Source organism: Bactrocera neohumeralis, chromosome 6 (genome assembly GCF_024586455.1).
Source record: "Bactrocera neohumeralis isolate Rockhampton chromosome 6, APGP_CSIRO_Bneo_wtdbg2-racon-allhic-juicebox.fasta_v2, whole genome shotgun sequence".
NCBI lineage: Eukaryota > Metazoa > Arthropoda > Insecta > Diptera > Tephritidae > Bactrocera > Bactrocera neohumeralis.
The window spans coordinates 9882896-9909049 of NC_065923.1; the positions used below are offsets into that span (position 1 = coordinate 9882896).

Consider the following 26154-nt stretch of genomic DNA (forward strand, 5'->3'; position numbering starts at 1 on the left):
ACAGTTGGTGGCACATAGGCTGATAGTTTGCATACAAATCTTCTGCTAAGCACCTGCCGCCGGCTACTACACATATAGTTCGCTTTCACATCGCCAGCAGCAGCGCAGGCCCTCGTAAATGCACGAATTCTGTCGTCAGCAATTCTTCTCGCTCCTCGTTTGTTGACAGCCATTTTGGCCTTTTCGATTTACCGCTTTTGGGGCCGTTTAATGTGTAGTTTCGCACACACTCACATATACACACACATTCACATACTCATCACTGGTGTACGAAATGAAGGCGGCCGCAATTCCCTCGGTGCTCGTTGACCTGGGAATCCATTTTTAACAATTCAGTTTAAAGGTGTGACTTGTCTAAGTTGATTAGACACCATATTTCATTGAAAGGATGTGCACTCACACAAATTGGTTTCGATTTCGGTTTCAGTTTGGGTCATCGCTGTGCATTAAGTTGTTTGGCTGCGGCACAACAAATCACATTTATCCCATTTGTTCCATTTGTTTGCACATTTCACTTAGACAATGTACTTAAGTAAATGAAGGAAATGTGCCCTTTCGCTCGGGAAATTCGTTGTTATGACTTCTTTTGTCTGCACACACATTTCGGGCTAAGTGCTCTCAGACATCCTGATGCCGACTGGTGACTTCTTAATCAAAAAAAGAATTAATATTTTGCATATTTCCTGGCACAAGTTGGAAAGGTTAACACTTGAGGGCAGATAATATTGAATCTCTCGAAGAAGCAAGCACCGGCAACAATCTTCTGCATATAATTCTAAATCACTCGAAGAAGAAGAATATTCTGCTACAGAAGAAATGCATAATTCGTGAAGTGTTGGCCTCAGCTTTCGGAAAATGCATGCAAAGGTCTGTCTCCTACACATTGGTCCAGTAAATGGCAAATCATTTCCGCAAGAGCCGTCTTTGTTATGCGAGTATTTCTTTCATGCCGCCCGTATTTCTTTCATTCCGCCCTGACCCCAAACTACAAGTGTCCTGCGGCTTGATAGGCCTTCATTTCCTTGCCGCTCGCCTGTCAAATGAGCACTCACATTAGCAAAAAGAGAAATGACCAACTGCCAACAATAAATATGAGATGGGAAATTATTTAGCTGCCAGAATGAACATAGAGATATGTGTGTGCGTGCGTGGCACAAACAAATTTAAAATGTGCATATTTATTTTTGCACAATTGCACATAAGCAGCAACGCAGCGACCGCTCGGCCACTCGACCACTTGACCAGCAGCCGGCAGTCATCATTCATGCATTCATTCATTACTTTCAGCAAAGTTATTTCGCTTTTATATTCGTGCAAGTGTTGGTTCCTCTACGTCTTGCTCTGCCATTTGTCGAGCTTCACAAAAGTACCTAAGCGCATGCACACATGCATACATATATGTATATAAGGGAGGCAAAGCGCTGGCAAAGGAGCTTTTTACGTTTTCTGTCTTTTTTGATTTGTGCCTTTATGCGGTGACCTATCCGTGTGTGCGTGAGCGGTTTCCCTCCGTCAGTGCAAGTCGCTTGGCATTGCTGCTGATCCACGTCATACGAACAATGCGAATAATTTTTAAGTGAAATAATATTATTTCTGCCTCTGCCTAGCTCAATCTGAGCGCATTGTCGGTTTTCTAAGCCACTGCTGCCAGCACACACACACACATACACACTTACTGGTATCACTTTCAATAATAACAGACAATTTTACGCATCAGCAATAATTCATATAAACATTTTATTCCAACAAGCCCACAGAATGGCTCAAAAGCGTTATGCTGTAATTGCCAAGGCGAAATAAATAAATATATTCAGTGCCCAACCGTTACAAACACCGCAGTGAAATAGTAATTCCAGCAAATTTTATTAAAGGAAATGAGAAAGCTCAAGCGTACAGCAAAACCATGGCAGCCGCACAGATTACCTTACGTCATACCAGTCCGAATTGGACCAAATAATTTTCTTGACACTATAAGAAAATTTGAAAATTTGAAATATTAGGGTTAATATAAGGGGTCAGTAGGGTAATCTATTTTTTTTTGCATTTTCTGTACCTTTATATCCTTAGAATGAATGTAGAAACCCACTCTACCATTGAAAGCTTTCGAAAAAGGCCATAAAAATAATAATACCGCTCGACGTTGGGAGCGCTCGGAGTGCACACCTCAAACTTTAAACGCGTCTTTCTCAAAACGCACTACTTCATGACATGTGAAAAAAAGTTCTATTGTAGAATAAAAATTTCTATAAAAAAAATGTCAAAAAAAAAGGCCAGATTACCCTACTGACCCCATAATGGAACAGCCATAAAATAGGCTCCTTTAAAAAGACTCCGTAAGTAATTTAAAAAAAAACTTAGTTTTTTCCTCTCTTAACTAGCTTACATTCCATTTGTACTCCATTGATTCCCTCCAAAGAGAGAGTGAGCGAAAAATTCCTAATTTCCACATTTCCAGCTTAAAAATATTGCTGGAGTTACGTAAATGCATTGGCACATAGAATATACAAGTAAATGAAGTAAAATCCATTTGCTTTGAAAGCGCTTGCCACATAATTAACGTCATGAAATATTCAAGGTAAATTGCACTTATTTGCCAGCACTTGACTTGTGCTACTTGTCATTTCAGTATTCATTTATTCAATTGTCACTTGCGGTGATCTAATGACAGACGCTCGGCAAAATTTAAATAAAATACTTGTATATGCAACATCCGAAATGCCGCATAAGATATTTATGTAAATGCTTTTATGTGTCACGCAGCTGTCGACTGCTAAGCTACTGCAACAAAAACCAATGCAGAGATAACTGTTTGTTTTGAAATAATCGGAAAAGCCTAAGTATTGGAAGCACACACAAAATGTTATAAAGAAATCTTGACAGAAAAACTTAGGTGCTACTGGAAACACGTTTTCCAGGGCACACAGGATTTTATTCAAAGAAAACTTCCATTTTTAGTTCAATTTTTCCTCACAAGTGTAGCTGAGCAACTGAGCTTCAACTCACGCACACACACGCTTCCAAAATGGCATTCAAATGGAAATCACTTTCGTGGTCTTGTTAAAAGTCAGGCGCACACAAATAACTGTTAACCACAGCAGAGCATAACAGCCACCAATGCCAAAACAGAAAAGTGCACAGCAAAAACAGTTGAAAGTGTTGTCATAATATTTTCAAAATTGCACACTCCTCGCCGCCTCTCAGACACTTGTGGTTTTTAATTCCTGCAAATGCCGTTCATGCGTGTTTATGTGGCTGCCACATAAAAGGAATGTGGCATTTTAATCTCTAAAATGTCAATTAATTTAATTTACACGCATACATTTACACACAGCCATCAACTTCCTTGTGCACAACCTATTGGAGAGCAATGCGAAATTATTAATAATTAATTTTCAAATGATTCCTTGGTGCCCTTGGGAATCATTCGTCTTTGTAAAATATTAAAAAATCTCACTTTCAAACTGATTCACTGCCTATGCGTAACGATGGAGAGAAAATTATGTTCAGAAGTAGTACTGTGGGCAAAAAAAGTAAGACTTCTTAATGTAAACTTCGCTCGAAAATCCATTCGTCGAAATAATTGTTTTCTAGGTTGGTATGACTGTCGGTGAGAACTGTGGCAAAAGTCACATCAAAATAATCTTTAGTGTTTAGTACATGATGAGTGTAATTATTCAACAAAGAAGTTCCATTAAATTTTGAGTTCGGATTCAAATTTCTGGTGCCGAAACGTTTAGAAAGGCCTTAGGTGATAATTATTTGTTGCCGGCAAGTGTAAATATTCAAATCGAGAACGGACGACGACAAACCACGTCAAGGAAAGCCATCGCGTCGTCAACTGATGATGAACACGTCAATATGGTAAAGGAATTGATGCTTGAAAATCACCGATTAACAATCAGAGATCATACTATGTAGCATCGTTGAAAATAACCGAAGAATCAGTGAAAGCCATTTTGAAAAATCAATTGATTCCAAAATCACTCAATTTTTCCGACCACCAAAATGTCATGAAACGTATTATTAGTGGCGATGAGTATTGGCTCTATGCTTAAGGCCTAGAAACAGATGATTAATCGACCGAGTATCGTGCCATAGGTGAGCCGAAGCCGAAAAAAACACTTCAAAGCAGGTCAAAAGGCAATGTTGACTGTTTTCTTTGCTGAGTTGTGGTCCACTCCGAATTCCTTCCGACCAAACTGTCAACCAGGAATACTATTTGAGTGTTAGGATTCGTTCGCGTGAAGCTATTCGTAAGAAGAGACCGGAATAATGGGCCGTCAACTCTTAGATTTTGTAAAACGATTATGCACCGTCGCATACTCCATTGATTCTTCGGAAGTTTTTCGCCAAATTTCCAACCAAATATTGAGCTAAAATCGTATTCATCTGATCCACGAGAATTCTGGCTACTCACTTTCGAATTAATTCAATTAATTAAAGAAGAAGAAGACTTCTGGCCATTCAGCAAACTCAAACGACCGCTTCGGGGAAATCGTTTTGAGCCATTTGAGGACATTAAACAAGCTATATTCCGGAAATTAACTTCAATAACTGTTTCGAAAATTGGAAAAAACGTTGGCACAGGTGTATTAGTGCCAAGGAGAATTACTTTGACGGGGACGACATAAGTTTTGAAGAATAAATTAAGAAATTTAAAATTATGAACAAAGTCTTACTATTTTTTGCTCAGAGTAGTAGGTACATACATATACTGGACTAAATATACTCTTGGACCATTTCATTTATTCTCGATTTCCCACTTTTTCACTTGTTTTAAAAAATTACAATAAACTATACAACAACACATTTCAAACCCAATTGAAATTCACATTTTTCACTAGCAACTACCTTTATCATATTAAATGCTAGCCTAATGAAGGCTTTTCCCTAGGGTGTTTTTTGTTGCGTCCGCATTGCTTCTCATTAACTTTCGTGTGATCGGATTCATGCTCGTTTTGTATTTTGTCCGAGGGTTTGTAAAAAGCTATAGTAAACGAAATAAAAGTAAATTGTGATTGGAGCTTTGAGCCACTAAATATACAAACTACTCGTTGGCCAAGTTTTTAAACATTTTTTGACGAGCTGGGGGATGGGGCGTATACGTAATATGAAAATATAGCATTCATAAACTCAGAATTGCTTGCATGAAGCGGAAAACAAACCAAACAATGGGCACATACCATATTTCATCAGAAGTTGTTGCTCCCAAATTTCGCGATTTTAGAGAATAAATTCTAATTACACTAGTGTACAGTCACTTTGCGACTGCTTCTTGCTAATTTTGCAATTCGGTTGCTCAAGCCCATAATGATGTAATAATAATTTTGTGTTGTAGGGACTACTACCATTTACTAAAATGGCTATTTTTGATAGAAAACTTTCGAACTCAAATCGGTAATCAGCACAATTCAAATACCCCACAGACCTAACATCAGTCGGAAATTTTTCCTACACATTTGTTGAGCAGTGCTATTATTATTATTATTATTATTGCAATGAACGTTCATAAGTCTCAATTAACCTACACACGCATATTTTTTTTACATCGCAATATAGATAAAAGTCAGATTTAATATTAAGTCTATATTCGCAAGCCTCACACACACGCACTTGCATGCTAATTGGATGTAAAAACTAATGACATCCCTGGGGACACGCCAATTTATACTCGAGTAAATATGTTCGATTTATGTGTTTTCCATACACGAACTCAGACACCTGCGAATATTAAGAGACGCATAGGGCCATATCAGCAATTTTAGTCTCCACTCGTTTGCAGAGTGTACATGGTAGGGTGTGTGGGCTTCCACGCCACTGAAAATCAACGAGCAGCTGTTGTCACTTTGCCAAAAATTTACTGAGGGCTATGCGTTTTGCATTTTACACAAACGGTTGCTGTATGCCACCATGGCTGATGGCAATTTAATCAAATGATGTATTGCATACTATGAAATTACGAAAAATTACATGCAAATAAATTTAGGTGGCAACACACATCTGTTTATACGCTATGTGTCCGCCTTCACCTGGCTGACGATAACAGTGTAAAGCAGTCAACCAGCTCAGCCCGTCCATCTGCCGCGCCCAACAGCCTGCTTAAGCTGGCCGGAATTAACTTAAACATAAACTCCGAGTCACATGCGGCTGAGCTCCACACACCTGACCGCAATGACACAATGAACAACGCAGCCAACAATCAAAGCGAGCCATGGACGGCAGCTGCGCTGGTCCAAGGGACGAATGGAGGCGTGCCGCACCGTCAACAGAAACAGTTGGTAGCATCATTGGTGTCAGTTCGGTGCCACGAACGAGCAGTGCATGTAAATTGTGGTTAGCCACATGATCAACTGCTGTCACAATGAGGGCACACAAATGTCAGCAATCAGAACTGGGAGAGAGCGAGAGGGGCTCTGCTCGGGCGTCGAGGGTTGGAAGAGTAGCATAAAAATCAACAACACCCAGCAGATGTTGCCTCATTTGGCTTTCGATGCGGCACGTTCTGACTGCAGTTACCGGTCGTCAGTCGTCAGTCGCCAATCACCAACCACCGGCCACCGGCCGCCGCTCATCAACAAGCTACATAAAAGACAAAACACACTCACACACAAACAACAAGTGCTCGCTTGTCGAATATGTGGACTTTCGTGGTGGGTCGTAGTTATGATAACGATTTTGTTGTTTATGACACACGCACACACACCCATATGCATACACACAGACACAGCCACACGTGGCCGTGCATTATTGGCATTGCTAACGCGCTCTAGCTGAGTTACGACAGTTGTAATCTAGTTGTTATTGTTATTACAGTTATTATTATTTGCTGCAACAATGAATCCACAACAAAATGAGCGACTCACACATAACACAGATCACAACTGCAGTTACCTACGAACCACGAAGCGGCTCAATCCCGCCCATAAGTTTGCACAAGGTGTATTTGTCGTAAATAGGCCTCAGGCCCTGAACGATGGTGTCTGACAGCGAGTTATCGCAAATACGACGATTGGAAATTACCAATCATGCACCGTTTTTATTGAATTCTGAAACATATTTCTTTAATTCAGTTGGATGCCACTTTAAAGAACAGACGGACGCCTAATCTGTTGAAAAATCTCAGTTTTGTCATTATAAGAGCGGACACATCGCTAACAGCTTTCCATTTCACATTCGACTGACACATGAGTGTTCTTAAGTTATCAACCGTATAACTACCACCGAGTGTGCTTTTTCGTTTACCGCTTGTATTTGAAAAGCGCGAGCAATAAAATAATACTTGTTCAGGGGCTTCTAAAGCATGTGTCCACTAAGTATTTGGGCCAGGTGGAAATCCAGGTCACCATGTCGTCTATCTATCAACGAGTGGATGTCCAGAATAAGTCTCCAACGTTCTTTGGATAAGGATTGCCACCGCTGCTGCCACATTTTGATGCTCTTATTCCTTACCTCTGTCTTTGCCTATACTATTTTAGGCGCTGATAGTTGATATAATCACTCGAGTTCACCTCCCTCGATGTCAATGAGTGGCATACTGGCTAATTCTTCATCCGGAAAGCACTTTTTATTCGAATGACTGCCCCTGTTGGCCATCATTCTTCATTGAACATTATGAATTTTATTTGCTTTACCCGAAGTATATGCAAAGTATTCCTTAAATTTTAATTTGAAGTCCAATATTACTTCGAAGTGCTTCAGCTGCGGCTGTGAAGTAATCTTGCACACCCCTATAGTGAGCTCTATTCGTTCTTTCACCTCTCTGGTGCTTATGAGTAATACTTCTGTTTTTTGCTCCGTTAGTTCCAGACTCACAGAAGAGGCGTAGACCATTTAAGAACTCATTACATTTATTTCTTAGGTCGAATAATTGAAGATTGAGATCGTCCGCAAATTCTATTAGTTTCACGTCTTTTGGTTGCTGTCTTCTTATCACGCCGTCATACGTGAACAGTGGACCTAACACTGAAACTTGGGGTACTCCAATCGACATAGAAGAGAAGAGAGATGCTTTCGTCCGTATAAAAAATCAGTTTTCTATTTTTAAACTAACTCGTTATAATTTTTATGAGGTATTCAGGGGCGTGTATTACATCCAGGGCTTATGTCGATACCCCAGACCGAAACGTTAAGAGAAAATTGAAAAATGCAAAAAGTAATAAACGAAAAACTCCGACATTTCGCATACTTTCCAACTTCCACTCAAGAGATCACTCATATGAGGAAAATTCGCTATTTGCAACGAACCTGCGTTTAGTAGCGTTCCCAGATATACTCGCAAATACCGTCAGGGAGCCTCGCATCGAGAACCCTAACCGGCTCACCTCGCACGTCACATTCCACAGCTAATGAAGTACTACACGGTTGGCGTTGCGACAATTGTTGGGCAAACAGAAATTAAATCGTCATAAATTCATCGCACTATGCAGTGAACAGCAAACGAGTCAAATGGCCGCAGATAAGTAACTAAGTGAGTTGCATGTCTAACTGCAGTCTGGTAGGTGATAGTTGAGAGTTTTGTTGGCAATTTGTTCCCGCAAAAGCACGCGATCGCCAAGACCGTCAGGTGAAATGATGCACTTTGCTGCAATTATCGCTTTTAGGCGGGCGCCGGAGTGGACTCTTACCATTGGAGACCTTTCGAATAATACAATTTCGCGGGGAAATGAGCGCTTGGCCTAAGCTTTTTATATTTTTCAGCATTCACAAATCCTTTTTTTTTTTTCATTTCCAGCTTTTAAGCAGAGACAACACCACACTGATCTTACAAAATTAAGTGACATAAATATGTAGTCACAGAGTAGGAGGGAAGAAACGGCAGCAATGCCACAAAAATCGCGACCAAAAGGCCCTCCCAATCGCTTTTTAACCCATTTTCAAGGAAAAGGTAAACATAAAAATGGGTGCGTAAATATGGCGAGATTGTTGCTTGCAGCAAGGTCATCACATTTTAATCAAATATCTCTTGGCTTGCAGCCACCAACTTAACCGGTGCTTAACTGGTGAATTTTTCACACAAGTGTCTTTTAATTTAGTCAGTTTCTCGCGTCTGCGAAGCCTTGAAAATCGCATGAACAACAGGCAAAGGCAAAGGAGCCACTCGACTGCTCGTGCATATGCCTTTGCGCGGCGGGTGACATATCAGACGCGCGTTCAAACGCCTTTGTGCGTGTGTGCGTGCCGAAGCAGAAGTGCATATGTGTGTGTGCGTGAAGGAGCAAGGCACATACTCAAGTGTCAACAACGCCTGCTTGCACACACTTCAATTAGTCGGACGAGTGTTTAACTTGTTACTCGATTAGTTAGAATAAGAATAATTAATCAATGAAATTAAAATTGTAAATTAATGAGCACACACACATAGATACATTTCCCGCACACACACACACACCCGGCCGCCGATGCAGCAACCAGACACAAATCGGAGTGTTTGTAATTGCGCAATCAAGTATTACATCCACTACACGCACACACCCGCACACATTTGCATGTGTGAATTTGCATACGGCAATGTGGCAGAAAGCGGATATGTATATATATATGTGTGTGTGCGATGCAGCGCCAGGCGCTATCTCGCAATGATAGCTGCAGCATCTACATGCCGCTAACGCGACACTTGTATGCCGTAGCACTCGAACGATGTACGACACGGCGCGCCGAAGCATGTGGCACCAACAGATAGGCGCGCATTCGAAGCAAGATGTGCAATGTGTGCGGCAAGCGTATGCTTCTGCAGGTTGCAATATCGACAATTCCCCACAGCAGCAGCCACTATGCATGTGTGCGCACATGGGTTCGAGCATGCGTAAGTGCCACCGCCCCACCGCAGCCGGAGCAACACTTGAGCAGTGCTCGACGTTGTGATTGCTCGCTTGGATGTCGGCTGCCAGCCTGTTTGCCATTTAATATGATAATTTATGCACGAAATAAATTCCCTTATTTTAAGGCATACCACAGGCACACTCACACACACACAGGATGCGCAGGCACTGCAGCCGCACACCCATACGCACGCCACTCGTAGGCAACACACTCGCATTTCATGCACATGTGTGTCTTCGCCATACATATTCATATGGTGTGTAGGATGAATTCCGTTGCTTCCCGGCTCCACGCCACTGCGTCCATCATATTTGCCACATTGAAGGTTGCTCACCGACGCACTTGACTGCTCACTTGCGCTCCTATTTACTGTTTGCTGATTCGGCTGTTCGATTGCTCGCTTACTCGCTTACTCGGTTGTGCGGTTCCTCAGCTGCCGTCAGACGGACTTGCGGCTTTGCCGGAACGGAGGGGGCGCTGTTTGCGGTTTCCGTCGCAGCATTCTCAAGCATGGTGCACATTAAATAAGCCACCGTATTGCCACTTATTCCACATTCTTCGCACATTTCTACGTTTGCACGCCACGAATAATGCGCGTTGATTAGAGCGGAGCAGCCAAGCTGTTCGAATTCTGCTGAAAATTCCTCTGCAACTCACTGAAATGAAGAAAAACATAACTTTCACAGGCAAATAATTTGGCTAAGAACTGAAAAATTAGCTTTGCAAATTTGAAATTTCCATCTGACGAATTTTGAGTTTTCATAGCTCCCGGTATGACGCCTCCGCAATGTGAAGAAACTCAAAATTAATATATGTTCTTCTCGCAGATTCGACCCTCCTAATCCATGTGAGCCGATACACTAAACATGCGCATGTATTTTTTTTTAATTTTTTTTTCACAATTTTTGCGATTAATAAATTCAAAGTGTAAGTACCTATATATGTACATATATATATAAGCGAGTGTACTCCTTTTCTCCTCTGCCGATTAAGAACTGTGCAGCGCTCGTGCAAGTGCTTGATGTGGAATTGAAACTGATGAACTATATTGTATTTTAGCTAAAACGAAGCTTCGGTGCTGCTGATATATGTATAACGGATCTTGGTGTTGCCGTTGAGTGCCAATTTTTCGGGGTTTTAAGGACATCATAAGTGGGTAGTATTTACAATTTAAATATTTTTGGGGAATGTTTAGGAGTATTATCATTCGAAAGAACATTCCTTGGCATTCAATTTTTGAAGATTACCTGTTACCTATGTTGTAGACGTAGCCGCGTCTCATATGGTCCATCCGTTGAATCCAATTTTTGATGACTCGTTCGAGCATTTTAACTGTTAACTGCTGAATGACACGGGTGATGTTTTGCTCCAAAGCCTGAATCGAAGCGGAATTGTCCGCATAGACTTTAGACTTTACATATCACAACAAAAAAAGTCAAACGGTGTAATATCGTACGATTTTGGTGGCCAATCAACCAGCCCAAAACGTGAAATTACTTGCTCGCCGAAATATTCTATCAATAAATCCATTGATTGTTGCGTTGTGTGGAAATGGCGTCGTCTTGTTGAAACCAAATGTCGCCGAGATTACGAACTTCAGTTTTTGGCATAAAAGAGTCGATTATCATAGCGCGATAGCGGTCGCCATTAACGGTTAAGACCTCACCGACATATTTTTTGAAGAAATATGGACCGATGATTCCACCAGCGCACAAACCATACCAAACCGTTGTTTTTTCTGGATGAAATGACAACTTTTGAATCTCTTCAGGTTACTGTTCGTCCAAATTCCGGCAATTTTGCTTGTTTAAAACATATTGAGCCAGAAACAGACCTTATCTCAAAAAAATTTGGCTCGAAAAAGTCAGATATTCTTGGAACTATACAAGAGCCCATTTAGCGAAGCGATGGCATTTGGGAAGGTCGAGCTGTTGTGTTCCAGCTACGCTTGCTATATTTTCTTCACTGCGAGTATTCTATTCGGTCAAATATTATCCAAGAATGAATGCTGGGTCTCAAGATGGGTGATGGTGTTGCGAATGGTACACTCTGTAGGGCGATTATGTTGACCATAAGACAGGCCGTGAATTTTCGTAATAAAGTTGAACGATTTTTAAATGTTCTTCAAGCGTAAGTCTTTCCATTATTAAATGCCAAAGATCTCAGCTTGCCACGACTCACGCGTGATCTGTCAGGCATTTGAAAAAAGTAACTATAACTACTTGGATCACCCTTCACATATATTAACGTTGATGATAAAACTCAGAGCTCAACTTCACTTTTAGAAACACCAAACACATAAGTATAAAATCTAAAAACATTATTACTAACTTGACTAATTAGTAAGTAAAGCTCGTTTGGAAGCTCAGAACTCAAAAGCTCGTTTTTATTCGCTGTCACTCGCTGTGGTTTTTCAAGGTTATTTTGCTTAAAATCTTTATTTAATAATCTCAACATTTGTTTTTTTGCAGGATTGAAGTTGATCCCGAAATTACCAAAACATTGGCTAACTCAGCTGTTTTGCGGGCCGTTGAAGAAGAAGAGCAAATGAAATGCGGTAAGTCAATCTCTTTTGTTATTTGTTTTTTTTTTTTTGTTTAATGGGTTTTTGTGTAAGAAACATTGCCAAAAATGTGTCATCTTGAACCCATGTTCTCCTCATTGAAATCGTTTTTGTTATTGTCTACATACATAAACCCTTCAAAATAATGTAGCGAGTGTAAGCGGCTTATAACGAACAACTAGTTACTTATGTATGTGCAATGAAAGTCGCGTTTGTAAGCCGTTTTGCCGAAAATACGGAGATTTAGAATTGCAAATATAATGGTTTGTAGTCTTGCTGTTTTGAACTTAACAAATAATTTGCAGTTCAGTGCCCAACTTTCTACAAAATAACGGTTTTTGACTAAAGAATGGTGAATACACACTGAACCCAAGAACAGCCCGTAAAAACTACGAGTTCATGGAAATTAAACGCCACCGAAGTTATAGGAAGAAGATCATACAGCAACAGTGACCAGTTGGCAGATTCGGGCGGTGCTTATGGTTTTGTGGGAATCGATTAGGGGTGTCCGTTCTATCAGCAAAGTTTCGCTGTGACCACATGTGATACGCCTATAACCAAGTCGTTGACATTATTTCATATTTTCCTTAATTGCAAGCGCATTTAATATTCGGTTGCACCCGAGCTTCGCTATTGCTTACCCGTTCACATAATTTTTAAAGTTCGCCGTAATTCTCGAAAACGCCGATAATTTACGCTCAACACTAAAACGAAAAAGCGAAATTTATGGCGAGAAGAAAGTTGGTCTGCCAACAAAGCGAACCGCCAACAAAAACATGCAAATAGGTAATTCCAGACTAAATTGGTGCAACTCGCAGACAACAACTGCGAACAAACTCCGAAAAACTTCGATAAACACTGTAACTACACGGCCGAAAGTTGTACATAAATGGTGTTGAACAAAGGCGAAATAAAACAAGCAAGGCAGGGCTAAGTTCGGCCGCAGCCGAATACCATTTGAACCAATTATAAGCGCGTTGATGGTCTCGATATGTCAGCAGTATTATATTTTTAAAATGTTGCATGTACCTCACACCTTTACACCTTTTGAACTGATAGATCCTTAAGCCTTCTTGCTTCGTTGCTAGTATTAGTGAGCTATGGAACATGTGTCCGCACTTTCATAAAGATTTCTCAGTTTCAACAGAAGCTTAACAAGTTATGTGAAAAAACTATTATACCCTCTGCATCGCGTTGCAAACGCATAAACAAAAGGTTGTGGACTTAAGAGAGAAAAGTCATGTTGCAACAGTGTTTAATGGACTTCTAGGCCGGCTCATGTGGCGGAAGCCTGCGAAGTAGCTAAATCACTATACTGGCGCCCTGCCTGGTTGCGGCCCAATCAACTGGGCTCGGCTAACTAAGTAACTTGGCCATTTGGCAGTCAAGTTGATCGCTGCCGAGCAAGGCCGTGGCAAAGCGGCGAACGCACGAAGCGAACTTGCGCAAACTTCAAAGTTTCTAATTGTTAAACTCGCACGTTTATCACAGCCAAATGCGCATATGCAGCACGCAGCCGAACATGCCGCACACACACACACACTTCGCAGACACACTGGCTGCAGTTAATCGTTCAAAAAACGCCTGGCAACTTTGTTTTGAGTAAAGCAGCACGCTGCATAAGACAGCTAACTGTTTATGTGCGCCATGCCTAGTGTACTCATCTAACCATACGCTCGCCGACTCGCACCCGCCTCGCGCGCCTGTCGAACTAGCCGAAGTTGGGCAGCGGCCGGCGAAGTTTAGCGCTGAATGCAAAAAGTTTCCAACTACTATGCAGATAAAAAGAAATACCAAACGGCCAAGGGTGGGCGAGCGGGGCGCGCTAGTTCGCCAAAGCCTAGTAGAGGTTACAAGTAAGTAACTAAACTTAGTTCGCAACAATAGTCGTTCGTGGACTCACGAACTATCTGCTCCCCAACTTGCCAGTTGTTGCCATGTTAACAGCTTATATTTTCGTTGCATTAATGATTCACTAAGTTCGGAGGGAAACCATATGAGTCCGTTTGTTTAGTTTGCTGCAGCCTTTTAACCACACTGACGTAAAGCAAAGAATTTGTGGAGTGGGGAGCGGTGCGTTGCCAACGCTGACAGTTAAATTCCTTTCCGACGGAATAGCCGTCAATGACGGTAGAGTATCGTTAAGCAAAGTGAACAAAATGCCTTAATTTCTACACAGTTTTAGTGTTTTTGATGAACCAGTTACTAATGTGGAGCTAGCTAATGCCTCGGCTAGCCTAGAAGTCCTCTTTCAAATTATCCCTGTTTCCACAAACCTTTATAACCGAAACCAGCTCTATTCCCCGAATTATTTGCTCACTTTAATATCCCGTTTAGTGAACCGTTCACAAATAATTCATAGTCTTCCAGACTAAGCTTCACTTTCTAGGCTAAGCTAGACTTTCTGCATATTGGGTAGTCGAAAATGTCTTTTCGTATTTCTAATCAAACTTCAACTTATTTTTTTTATATTTATATTATAATGATCTTTAATGAACCAAATATATACCATACCATTTTGGTCGACCGTTTTTTTCCATTTATCCGCTGGAGACATTATTCCATCAGTGTAAAACTTTTCTGATTTCTCTGTGAGACACTGCGGCAAGTAATTTTCACAGTTTCTTGAAGCCAACTTTACTCCACTGCATTGACCGAAGAAATGGTAGTCCGTTGGTGCAAGGTCAGGGCTATATGGTGGATGCATCAAAACGTCCCAGCCAAGCTCTCCCAGTTTCTGGCGAGTCATAAAAGATGTGTGTGGTCTAGTTTTGTCCTGATGGCACTTCGCCTTACCTTTTTGTTGAACAGTTCTAGCCGTCTTTTCCCGATTGTTTGCTTCAATCTCATCAATTGTTGACAGTAAAATGTATAATCAATCGCTCGACCAGGCTCGAGCACTTCATAGTTCCTTTCCAATCCCAGCAAACACTCAGCATAACTTTTCGAGGGGTCAATCCTGGCTTTACGACTATTTGTTGAGCTTTACCATGCTTGGACTATCATCTTTTTCGCACATTGTTGTCGTATTTTATCCATCTATTGAACGAATATGAAAAGACTACCCAATATTTTTTCACTTGCGCATTAATTTTCCGGTTAGTTAACCATTCATAAGTCGTTCTTGGCCTTCTAGACTAAGCTTTTTTTCTAGGCCAAGCTTTCTAGGTAGTCTGCATGGGTCTGTTTAGTAGCAAGTCTTGGTAAAAAAGATCCTTTGAGTACATTTAAACAAAAAATCACTTTTAACTAAGAGCTCACCCTGTGTAACTGAAAAAGTTGTATCTTTTAGCATTAATTCGCTGATTCTTATCAGCAGCCTTGCAGGGGAAAGCAAGAGAAACAACTAATTTTATTTTTCTTGCAACTTTTAATAGTTCACCAGATGCAGGCAGACGCACATGCGTGCATTTATGTATATAAATACATACATACATACACATACACAAGCGCAAGCTGCGCGCATGCAAATAAATTTTAATTAAACACAAATTGCTTGAAAGATCCATGAGCGTGTTGCTGTTCAATTAAGTTTTTCACTTGTGTAAGCAATGACAAGTACAAAAACAACAAAGCAGCTACAGCGAAGTGTAGAACTCTGGCGAATGACTTTGCCTCACAGCCAATTAGTTGAGCGGTGGGTAGAAGGTGGTAAGTATAGGAAATTGCTTACTCACAATTTCCTAATTGATTGCGCTGTTCAAGAGCATCGAAAAACTTTTTAGCTTCTGAGCTCGACTCCCTTGCAACACTAGGCGCGCTACAATGACAACACTTCGCTTTAGGAAAAGCCGCTTTGAACCGCTCTCTACAATTTGATGCACCATTTGACTTCATTGCTCATGTTTTCAAAAATAATCTTTATTTTTTAAGCACAACAACCTCCGCTAACCGGGATTACCAGCAACATACCGAGTTGCCCAGTGCAATGTGCTTGCCACAACGCAGTGCACCGCAAGCAATGGGCTCGAAATGTGTCATGTGACTCTCATATGTGTGTGTATGTGTGTGTGTTTGAGTGTTTGTGCAAAAAATTTTAATATTTAATAAATTCATAATTTTCCATTTTACTGAGCAACAGGCTAATATGCGCATTATGCATAAAGTGTAAGCCTGTTGTAAGCTTACAACATAATAAATACTGTAATGTGTGTAAGCTCCACTGAATTTGTAATTTATGCAAATGAAATGGTGATTTAAAGCCAAAACAACAACGAAACAACACTACCACACTCGGTAATACCACGGCAGTCATAGCAACAAATCATAGCGCGCACACACACCCACAGCCTCACACACACACACACATATACATTCGAATGGATTGCGTATTGATGAGCAGTGTGTATGTGTATGTGTGCCGTTCGGCACGTGCCTTTGCGACAAAATTTATTATTTGCCAAATTACTTCATAATAAGGCGCAAAGCACAAAACAAGTTTGTATTTAAAGTAACAACAAATACTACAGTTACTGGTAACTGGTAACTGGTATTACGCATGTATGTAAATACTTATGCAAGCGATGTTCGATGCCGGGGCACGTGCTCCACAGGAGAGCTGCTGTGAGCACTATTTGCACAACCTCACTCCCAATTAGAGACAAATAAATACACGCGTATAAATGTGTGTGCGTTTGCTTGTGTGTGTATGTAAAATTGTATGGCTTTGTATGTAGGGTATACATGGCGTATGAGTAATTTGCATTTTGGATCTAATGAGCCAGGCGCTGTGTATGCATGTATTGTATCGCTGTATGCTTGTGAGTGTGTAGTTGCTCATTTTCATTGAAGTTGTACATGTTTGTGCATGCGTGCACATGTTCGCGTGAGTATGGAAACAAATGAAATTTTCGCACGTCGTTCATTTATTGTTACACTCGCACAGCGTTGCCATTTATTTTGATTGATTGAAAACTTATTTACTCATTTATAAGCTTAGATAAGCACTTAATTTCGTAAGCTTTTGTTTGCTGTATATTTTGCAACGATTCTTGATTTCTAAATTACAAAATCATTTTGGGAATTTAATTGCAACTTTCGTGCCAGTTGGCGTTGAGTTAGCAATTTCCATAATTAATGACAATGTCTCCAGTTATTGGCAGCCGCAATTAGCTCACTGTCGCCGCAAACACATGGCCAGCAGCGGCTGCAGTTCATACTTGAATATCCAGCCATTGGTGGCAACATAAGCATAACCCTGTATGTGCCTACTAATATGATATGTATACGAAATCCTCTCGCTTTAAGCAATCAACGTAGTGTAGTAAGGCGGTAAGAGCCGTTATCTATCCCAGCGCAACTACCAGAGTCCACCTGAAAGGCACCATGCCGGGTTTTGACCTCCGAAAAAGCCTTATTATAATAAAGGTAGCCTTTGAAAGTTGTTTGTGTTGACTGAAGGTTGACTAAAGGCTTTTGGGTCCATATCTGTCGCTAACCATACACTGTGTATCAGCTATACTGTTCCTGATAAAGACACTTAGCCGAAACCAGCCCGGATGCATTGACATAAACGGATTCCACTGTTTTTTCTCTTCGTATTAAACTCTTGAACAAGTCAGGCCAATATTTCGATAAATGTAAACGCTTTTGTTGGAAATGTTGTTGCCATGAAGCACATCACTGTTGCATACAAGGCAAGTATTTATGTGGTAACCGGTCTTTCATTATCTCTGCTGCTGACACAACTCTTTAATGTCTTGTGCACTTAAACAGCCGCACAATATTTAGTGCAAGTGGCTGCTCGGTAACTGGCCACACTCGGGCACTCTGACCCAGCAGATCCAGGTCCATGTGTTTGCTTATATATGTATGTTTCGAAAGCCGCACATTGTATTAGCACTTAACTACAGCCAAACTGCAAACTTCAGCCACGCATTGCCACTCCACAGCCATGCATGCTACGATCCTTAAGTCTTTCACGCTCTGCAGCACACGAGCTCAGCTTATACGCATACGTTTTGCCAGAGTGCTGATAGCTTAAATAGGCAAGCTGGCTTATTAAAAGACGCTTGACTCTTCGGCAACTGGGGGTGACTGTGGTGTTGGTTTTTGTTGCAAGCAAACAATAACTTGAATAAGTGTGCTTACTATCTGCATATCCACATATCTGCGCCACCAAACGTACAAACACTTCATGCATGAGGATGTGTGTTTGTGAGTGTTTGCTCATATCTCGGCAATCGCACATGGTCCACAAAATATGGCTAATGTTCGAGCAACTTATCTTGGAAGTGGCAACATACGATTGCATACAAGAGCGTTTGCCGCAGTTACCCCGAATATGCACATTGACCTCGCTCTCAAATGAAACGGCAATAAGACCAGAAATTCAGAGCAAAATCAAAGCGATCTTATTTTAAACAAAGGTGTATTGAAGAATATTTAACAATAACGGAAAGTTCTGCACTTAAAAAGTTTCGTTCTTATCGTCAAAACAATAACAACGCAATACAAGTAGAAAGTGGAACAGAAACTGACATGAAGGGGAAATAATATTACTTTTGTATAGAATAGTGGATCCACCTACGAACCCAGATATGTCCAAGTCTTAACCATTTTTTGGTTCAGAACTTTAACCCGCCAACACAAAAAATTATAAGATATCTCTCCCTCTCACTCTTGGTTCGTTGGGAAATTTGCGACCACGCCACTCCTTGTTGCAGAAGCGGCGCTTAATGGAATCTCGTAGTAAATAATTTGAATTCATTGCGCTACGAAATACTAATTTATATATGTACATTTGCTTGCGATATACTTGTACATATCTACATACATATGTGCGTGTGTGTGTGTATCGTTTGAGAAGTGCCGGAGTTGGAGAAGTTTTGAGCTCATGTTATGCTTGCCATGTTGGTCAAGTTACACATATGTGTGCGTGTTTGTGTGTGTTTGTTCAATATTACCACCAAATTTGAAGTTCAACAAGCTTTCGGCGTCATGCATTGTTAGTTGCTTAAACATGGGATTATAACAGCATACTCACACAAGTACACAGCTGAACTCAGTGCGAGACATAAATGGCCTAAGCGTTCGCCGAATCTGCCTAAGCAATAAATACATGCTCTAATATTGAAACAAGACACCAAGTACAGATAAGAACTTGTTGCAATCCTTCCATATGACCGGCTTTAGATGACAGGATTTATTAAGTAGCATCATACAAAGGTTAAAATATTGAAAAAATCGTATCCGATCAGTTGTTGTTTATACTTTAAAAAGGCAGCAAGAAGAAATTCTTGGTTACAATATTTTTATCCTAAGTTTAGATTCAATTTTAGCAACTCTCCAAAGTATTGTCATATGACATTCGGTGGAAGAATCCCGGAGTAATAGAGCATTCCCTAGAGCAATAAATCCCCTTAAATGTCTAAAATTTTCTTCTTTGTAATGGACATAATTAGATAACTGAAGTGCTATGTGATATACAAATTTTTCACAACCGCTCAGCTTTCAAAGCATAGAGAAATGTGTACCCTAATGTATACTATTGTGGGCAAAAAAGGTAAGGCTTTTTAATTTAAATTTCGCGCGAAAACTCACTTGTCTAAATATTTTTTCTCTCGGTTGGTATGACCGTTAGTAACATCTGTGCCTAAAGTGACATCAAAACAAGAAAAAACGTTAACTTCGGCTGCACCGAAGCTAATATACCATTCACAGGTGCATTTCTTTTAGTAACTATGTGTTCAGTTTATATGGAAGCTATATGCTATAGTAATCCGATCTGAAAAATTTTTTCAGAGATTATATTATTACCTTAAGCAGTAATCCATGTGAAATTTCGTGAAGATACCACGTCAAATGCAAAGTTTTCCATACAAGAACTTTTTCCGATCGTTCAGTTGTATGGCAGCTATATGTTATAGTTAACCGATCTAAACAATTTCTTCGGAGATTACATTGTTGCTTTAGAAAATAATTTATACCAAATTTCGTGAATATATCTTGTCAAATGCAAAAGTTTTCAATACTTACGAACTTGATTCCGATCGTTCAGTTTATATGGCAGCTATATGTTATAGTGGTCCGATATCGGCAGTTCCGACAAATGAACAGCTTCTTGAAGAGAAAATGACTTTTGCAAAATTTCAAAACGATATCTTAAAAACTGAGGGACTAGTTCGTATAGGTATATACAGACAGACAGACGGACATGGCTAAATCGACTCAGCTCAACATACTGATCATTTATATATATATGTACTTTATAGGGTCTCCGACGCTTCCTTCTGGGTGTTACAAACTTCGTGACAAACTTAATATACCCTGTTCAAGGTATAATAATCATTAGTATATCCTTGTCTTTCTGAAGATTTTTACGATGAGTGTAATTATTCAACGAAGAAGTTCCATTAAATTTTGAGTTCGGAATCAAATTTCTGGTCCGAAACGTTCAGAATGTTGGGAAAGGCCTTCGGTGGTAATATTTTGTCGAGAGCAAGCGTTTTTGATTTATACAAATTATTCAGAGAGGGTCGAGAACGCGTTGACGACGAACCGGATCCAGAACGGCCGTCAAAATCAACTGATGATCAACACGCCAATACAAGAAAGGAATTGATGCTTGCGAATCGCCGATTAACAGTCAGAGATCTTACTAGCAACATTGAAAATATCGGAAAGATCAGTGAAAGCCATTTTGAAAGATCATTTGGGCCTAAGAAAAGTAAAAGCACAATTTGTTCTAGAATCATTAAATTTTTTCGAAAAACAGAGTCGCATTAACGTCTGTGAAACAATGCTCTCCGACTTCCGTGTGTCATGAAACACATTATTACTAAGGAGGAATCATAGATCTATGCTAATGAATCGGAAACAGACGACCAATCGGCCGAATATCGTTACAAAGGTGAGCCGAAACCGAAAAAACCGCGTCAAAGCAGGTCGAAAATCCAGGTTATGTTGACAGTTGACTGTTGACTGTCAACAAGCAATACAATTTGAATGTTATGGATTGTTTGCGCGAAGCTATTCGTAATTAAAAGGCGGAATTATGGGCCGACAACACTTGGTTTTTGCACAACGATAATGCACCGTCTCATACTGCATTGATCCTTCTTGAGTTTTTCGCCGAAATTCCAGCCAATATCGTGCCGCAACCACCGTTTTCGCCTGATTTAGCTCGGTATGACTTCTAGCTATTCAACAAACTCAAACGCCTGCTCCGGGTGAACTGTTTTGAGTCAATTGAAACCATTAAAAGGTGGATCGCCACGCGCACTGTAGGCTATTCCGAAATTTTACTTCAACAACTGTTTTGAGAATTGAAAAAAAGCGGGAGGCTAAGGAGAATTACTTTGACGGATACGACATTGATTTTACAGAATAAATAAGAATTTTAAAATTAAGAACAAAGTCTTACCATTTTTTGCCCATAGTACTGTACACAAATATTTTGCTACAATTTTCGAAGAAACAACTTTTTAATACGCTGAGTCACAGCGGGCAACTATTTTTAAAAATTAGCTGGTATAGATATTCCATTTTGAGTACACAACAAAGACACTATCTTCGTCTTCTCACACATGTTCTACTTTATTTTCCACACTTCCAAAACGGTACCGCATCTGTATTTCTTATGATATATAATATTTGAATATATTTTCACTTGGTTCATACAGTGGGAATTTGTTGCTGCAGCAAACGTTCGGTAGCAGTGTGTAACAACAAATCGAAAATAGAAGAATAAATAAAAGACTTTGGCAGCTATTTTTAAAATATTCACCTTGCGCTACATAGTATACGAGAGAGATGCGTCGCCAACAGTGTGTATATGTAAATACAAAATACGCACACCTAAATACGCTTAGATAAGCAGCAAAGTAGTCATGAAATATACCACCTTACAACCAGAAATTCCTAACTGAAATCGAACTGAATAGTAAAACAGCTGACTTATACCAATTATAGAACGATCCGATACCGACACATAAATACAGTTGCTTGTGTGGATTGTATACGCTTGCGACGCATACTAGTTGCAAAGTAATCGATAACTAGTCGATTTGACTGCTGGGTATGTATAGGAACCATAAATATTTCAGCAAGCTAAGCAGCAGCTGGTTAAATTGAAAATATTAATTAATAACAACAATGACAAGTTGGCATCGTTGTGAAATTATATGAAGATAGCTGCATTCCCGCTTTTCGAAAATTCGATTAACGAAGTGTGTGAAAATACAATGTCGCAAAAATCTTCAAAAATATCACAATTATACTGAATATAGTTCTTGTGGTAACATTGCATTCCTCGCCACACTTTCAGCGTGTTTTAAGTTTAATAGCATTGAGCGGTTACATGGGTTTTCTCAGGTAAACAACAGACTTTTTTGAAATTCTGAAATTTTTGGAAAAAATATTTTAAACTCGGTCATTTCGACGACGTTTCCGGTGATCCATCGGAAAAAAGATGGGCCAGCAGTATAACTACTTACGGGATCATCTAAAGTGTAAAATGCGTGTTTTAGTTAATACCTTAGCTTAGAACTTGGACAAAGGAAAAAATCTGAAAATTGGATTTTTGACAGACATTTTTACAAAAAAATTAAAATTTCAGTGAAAATTTCGGGAAATTTTTTTCCAAGTGTAAAATTTTATGAAGACTGGTTAAGTAGTTCACGAAAAATCTTGCCAACTGACTTCAAAAACACAGTTTCGAGAAAAGGCGTTTAAAGACGGCGCCTTGGCCTAGTTAGTCTCAGGCGCACAAGTTCTCAAAGCTGTGTCTCCGAAACTATTACTCGGCTCAACTTGAAAATTTAGGGCAATATTCTTGAGTTGTTGTAAAATTTAATAAGACAATAAAAATTCAATTTCTTGAAACCCGTAAACCCATGTAATCTCTTGAGCGAAACTACACTTCTAACTACTGGTTCACATTGGGCGCAGTGACTGACCTCTTTTCGAATGTGTTTATTCAGATTTTTTCATGCATGAACCCAAAAAATTTTGCAACTTAACCTAACTCTGCTCTTCTTGGCAACTCATCTCAGTAGTTTACCACAAGACTTTTACAGTCACTCATTGTCTGTGGAATATAGAAAAATGACTACAATATTCTCTTAAAAACCTGATATTTTGAGACCTTCTACGTTGAATTGTATTACAGACAAGATTTATTGATTTTGTCGGTTTTGAATTTCCACTTTTTGACATCTTAGCGGAGGTTTTCAAAAATCGTCAATCAACGTGTCTCCATATATTTCATGTGCTTTTAATTATTTTATTTATGAATTATGTACGTGTTGCAGATTGTTGTTGATTCAAGCTGTGTTGCCAAGTAACGCTATCCAACTGACGAAAACATTATAATAACTCACTTTAATACTCTCAAACATGTGTCTGTGTACGTGTGCCTGTAAGTAAAATTCAAAACCCCAGATGGTCCAAGTATATGGTAATATCCCCGCCAGCAATTTTTAATGTTAATTGTGCAATTTGTCACAATAGAAAGCAAAATATTAATGCAAGTCTATTTATGCGTGTGTTTGTCCGTCGAAAACAACAATGGCGACCGCAACTTAACGGAAAATAACGAATATTCAAATCAAACCCTAACAATCAACTACAAATGACCAACTATAATGACCGACATCGACAACAACCAAAAAAAAATGGAAAAAAATTATCTATATGAACTTGCAACACGCTCGCTTCGAACAGATGTTACTTGTGAACGGCAAAGTCGCCCGCGGCAGCGCAGACCGCACCCTACGGCGTCTGAGTACTATGAGCAGTACTATGACCAAGTCATGCACACACCAGTGCACCAGCAGCAGTTGGAGCAAATCAAAACGCAATACCTGTGCCATCAGCACGACATCACCATTGACCGTGATACGGTGTTGAAGATAAATCGCCTTGCCACACGCAGGAATTTGCATAAACGCGACCACAGCTGGCCGCCACCGTGCAGCGATTACGCTATGGGGGCTGAAACCATTGCTCCAAGCAGTGAGGCCGTGGTGGCAGTGGGCCGCGGAACGCAATCACTCACACACTCGCGTAGTTCTTCGAGAGAACAGCAAAGCCATCAATTGCGACATGAACAGCAACTAAAGCAACAACAACAACAAGCCAAAAGCAGTGGTACAAACAATGCATTGCACTTCGCGGAGAGCGTTTGTAAGCAGCATGGCATCGATGCGATACGTGAGAAATTCAATAGTCCCACGCGAATAATTGAACCGACGCCCACCGAGTTGCGGCAACGCAATAAAATGGAGCAATTGCAATTTCGAAAGCAAAAACTACAGAAAAATGCGACAAATAAATCAGCACGTGTCACCGATAGCTCCCCTGAGACGCGCACGAACATCTCTACCGATGGCGTTGTTGGCAAGGCGCAACAAACATTGACAAATGTGTACAATAACACGGCTAATACATCATCGGTCAATGCGGCTGTAGATTCTTTAGGGTCCACCATCGCGCCGAATGTGGCAGAAACCACCAGTTGGCCTACAGCCATAAAAAATGATGAGCGGAGAGGGGAGTTGACTAATATTGCCACCACTAACAGCTTCGATGCTTCACATGATTACAGTACGCCGATGGCGCGCGGCTTCTCCGCACCCGAAACAAAAGCGGCCGATGAAAATATTGGATTGGTGGAGCCACGCCGCTATTATTTCGAACAATTGGCGCGTCGCGATGAAGGACCGCCTAAAAAATGGCACAGTTATGACAATATTGTCGCTGTCACATCGGACCAACAACAAATCACCAAGCAAAGTGTTGCAACAGCCGCCATCAATAATAATAGACAATCACAGTCGCTAGATCGCGGACGCGCACAGCAACAGCGTAGACGGGAGCAGTTGCCACCACAAAAGCCACGGTCAGCCGGCGGTGCGGCCAGTGGTGGCAGTAGTCCCGCTGCGCGTATCACACCAGTGAGCAGTACAAGCGAATTCAATGTAACGCCACTAAAAAGCGAAAGCAGAGATTTTGGGGATGGTCGCACTGGCGTGGCAAAGCCAACGCTACTAACGAGCCATCCATCAAGATCGAGTGAAGGCATGTCACCGCGCGTACAGCGACGTGCCATTAAATTGGCAACCGAAATAAAAATATGTTACGATGACTCGGGCGCTGTTCAATCATTCGGTTCAACTGCTGCGCACTTGGATGATAACGGTGGATTGGCTTCCAGTAATAAGCGACAAATTCAAAATGAAGCTACTAAAGCCGCACAGCTTCAAAAGAGTAACGATAAAAAACTGCCAGCAGAGCCAGTTGGCACACAGACGGTGGGCGACCTGGAAGACATACCACTGCCGGCGCCACCAAAAGTTGAAAATATTTCATCTACAAACGCAAAGCACATGACATGTAGTAATGCCGCGGGCACGGGCTTCGAGCCTTCAATTGTGGTGCAACGAACCCAGAAACCGTCCAGCCAAACACATAAACAGCAACAACAAAGACGACGCTGTAATAGCGAAAGAATCATACCAATCGAGCTGGAAAAGCATGACCCACTTGAACACCGTAAACCACTTAAAGAAGCGCCCCGTCGCGATCTTAGCACTGTTAGCGCGGATCAGCTTTACGATGATGCTTGCATATATTTGCGTTCAATCGATTTGGATGACCGAACCGTCGCATACATACCCGCCGCAATTACAATTGTACCCTCACCCCCTGAGGAAATGTTGCAACATGCGACAACTGATGGACATTCGCCGACACTCAAGGCCGGTATAGTTACTAGGAGACGAAAAGAGCAGCCTCCGTCAGTTACTGCTCGTACATCGTCGCAAACTTTC

The 26154-nt window shown here is 40.7% G+C and overlaps 1 protein-coding gene across 6 annotated transcripts in view; it reads left to right on the plus strand.

Annotated features, from left to right (window-relative positions):
• The window catches only part of LOC126762980 (antigen LPMC-61), a 140297-nt gene that overhangs the window by 66879 nt on the left and 47264 nt on the right, over positions 1 to 26154 (plus strand). For all 6 annotated transcript variants that reach the window (XM_050480096.1, XM_050480102.1, XM_050480103.1 and 3 more), the window contains one exon: positions 12291 to 12376. In XM_050480096.1, the coding sequence (XP_050336053.1) occupies positions 12291 to 12376 (86 nt within the window). The remainder of the gene's footprint in view (positions 1 to 12290; positions 12377 to 26154) is intronic.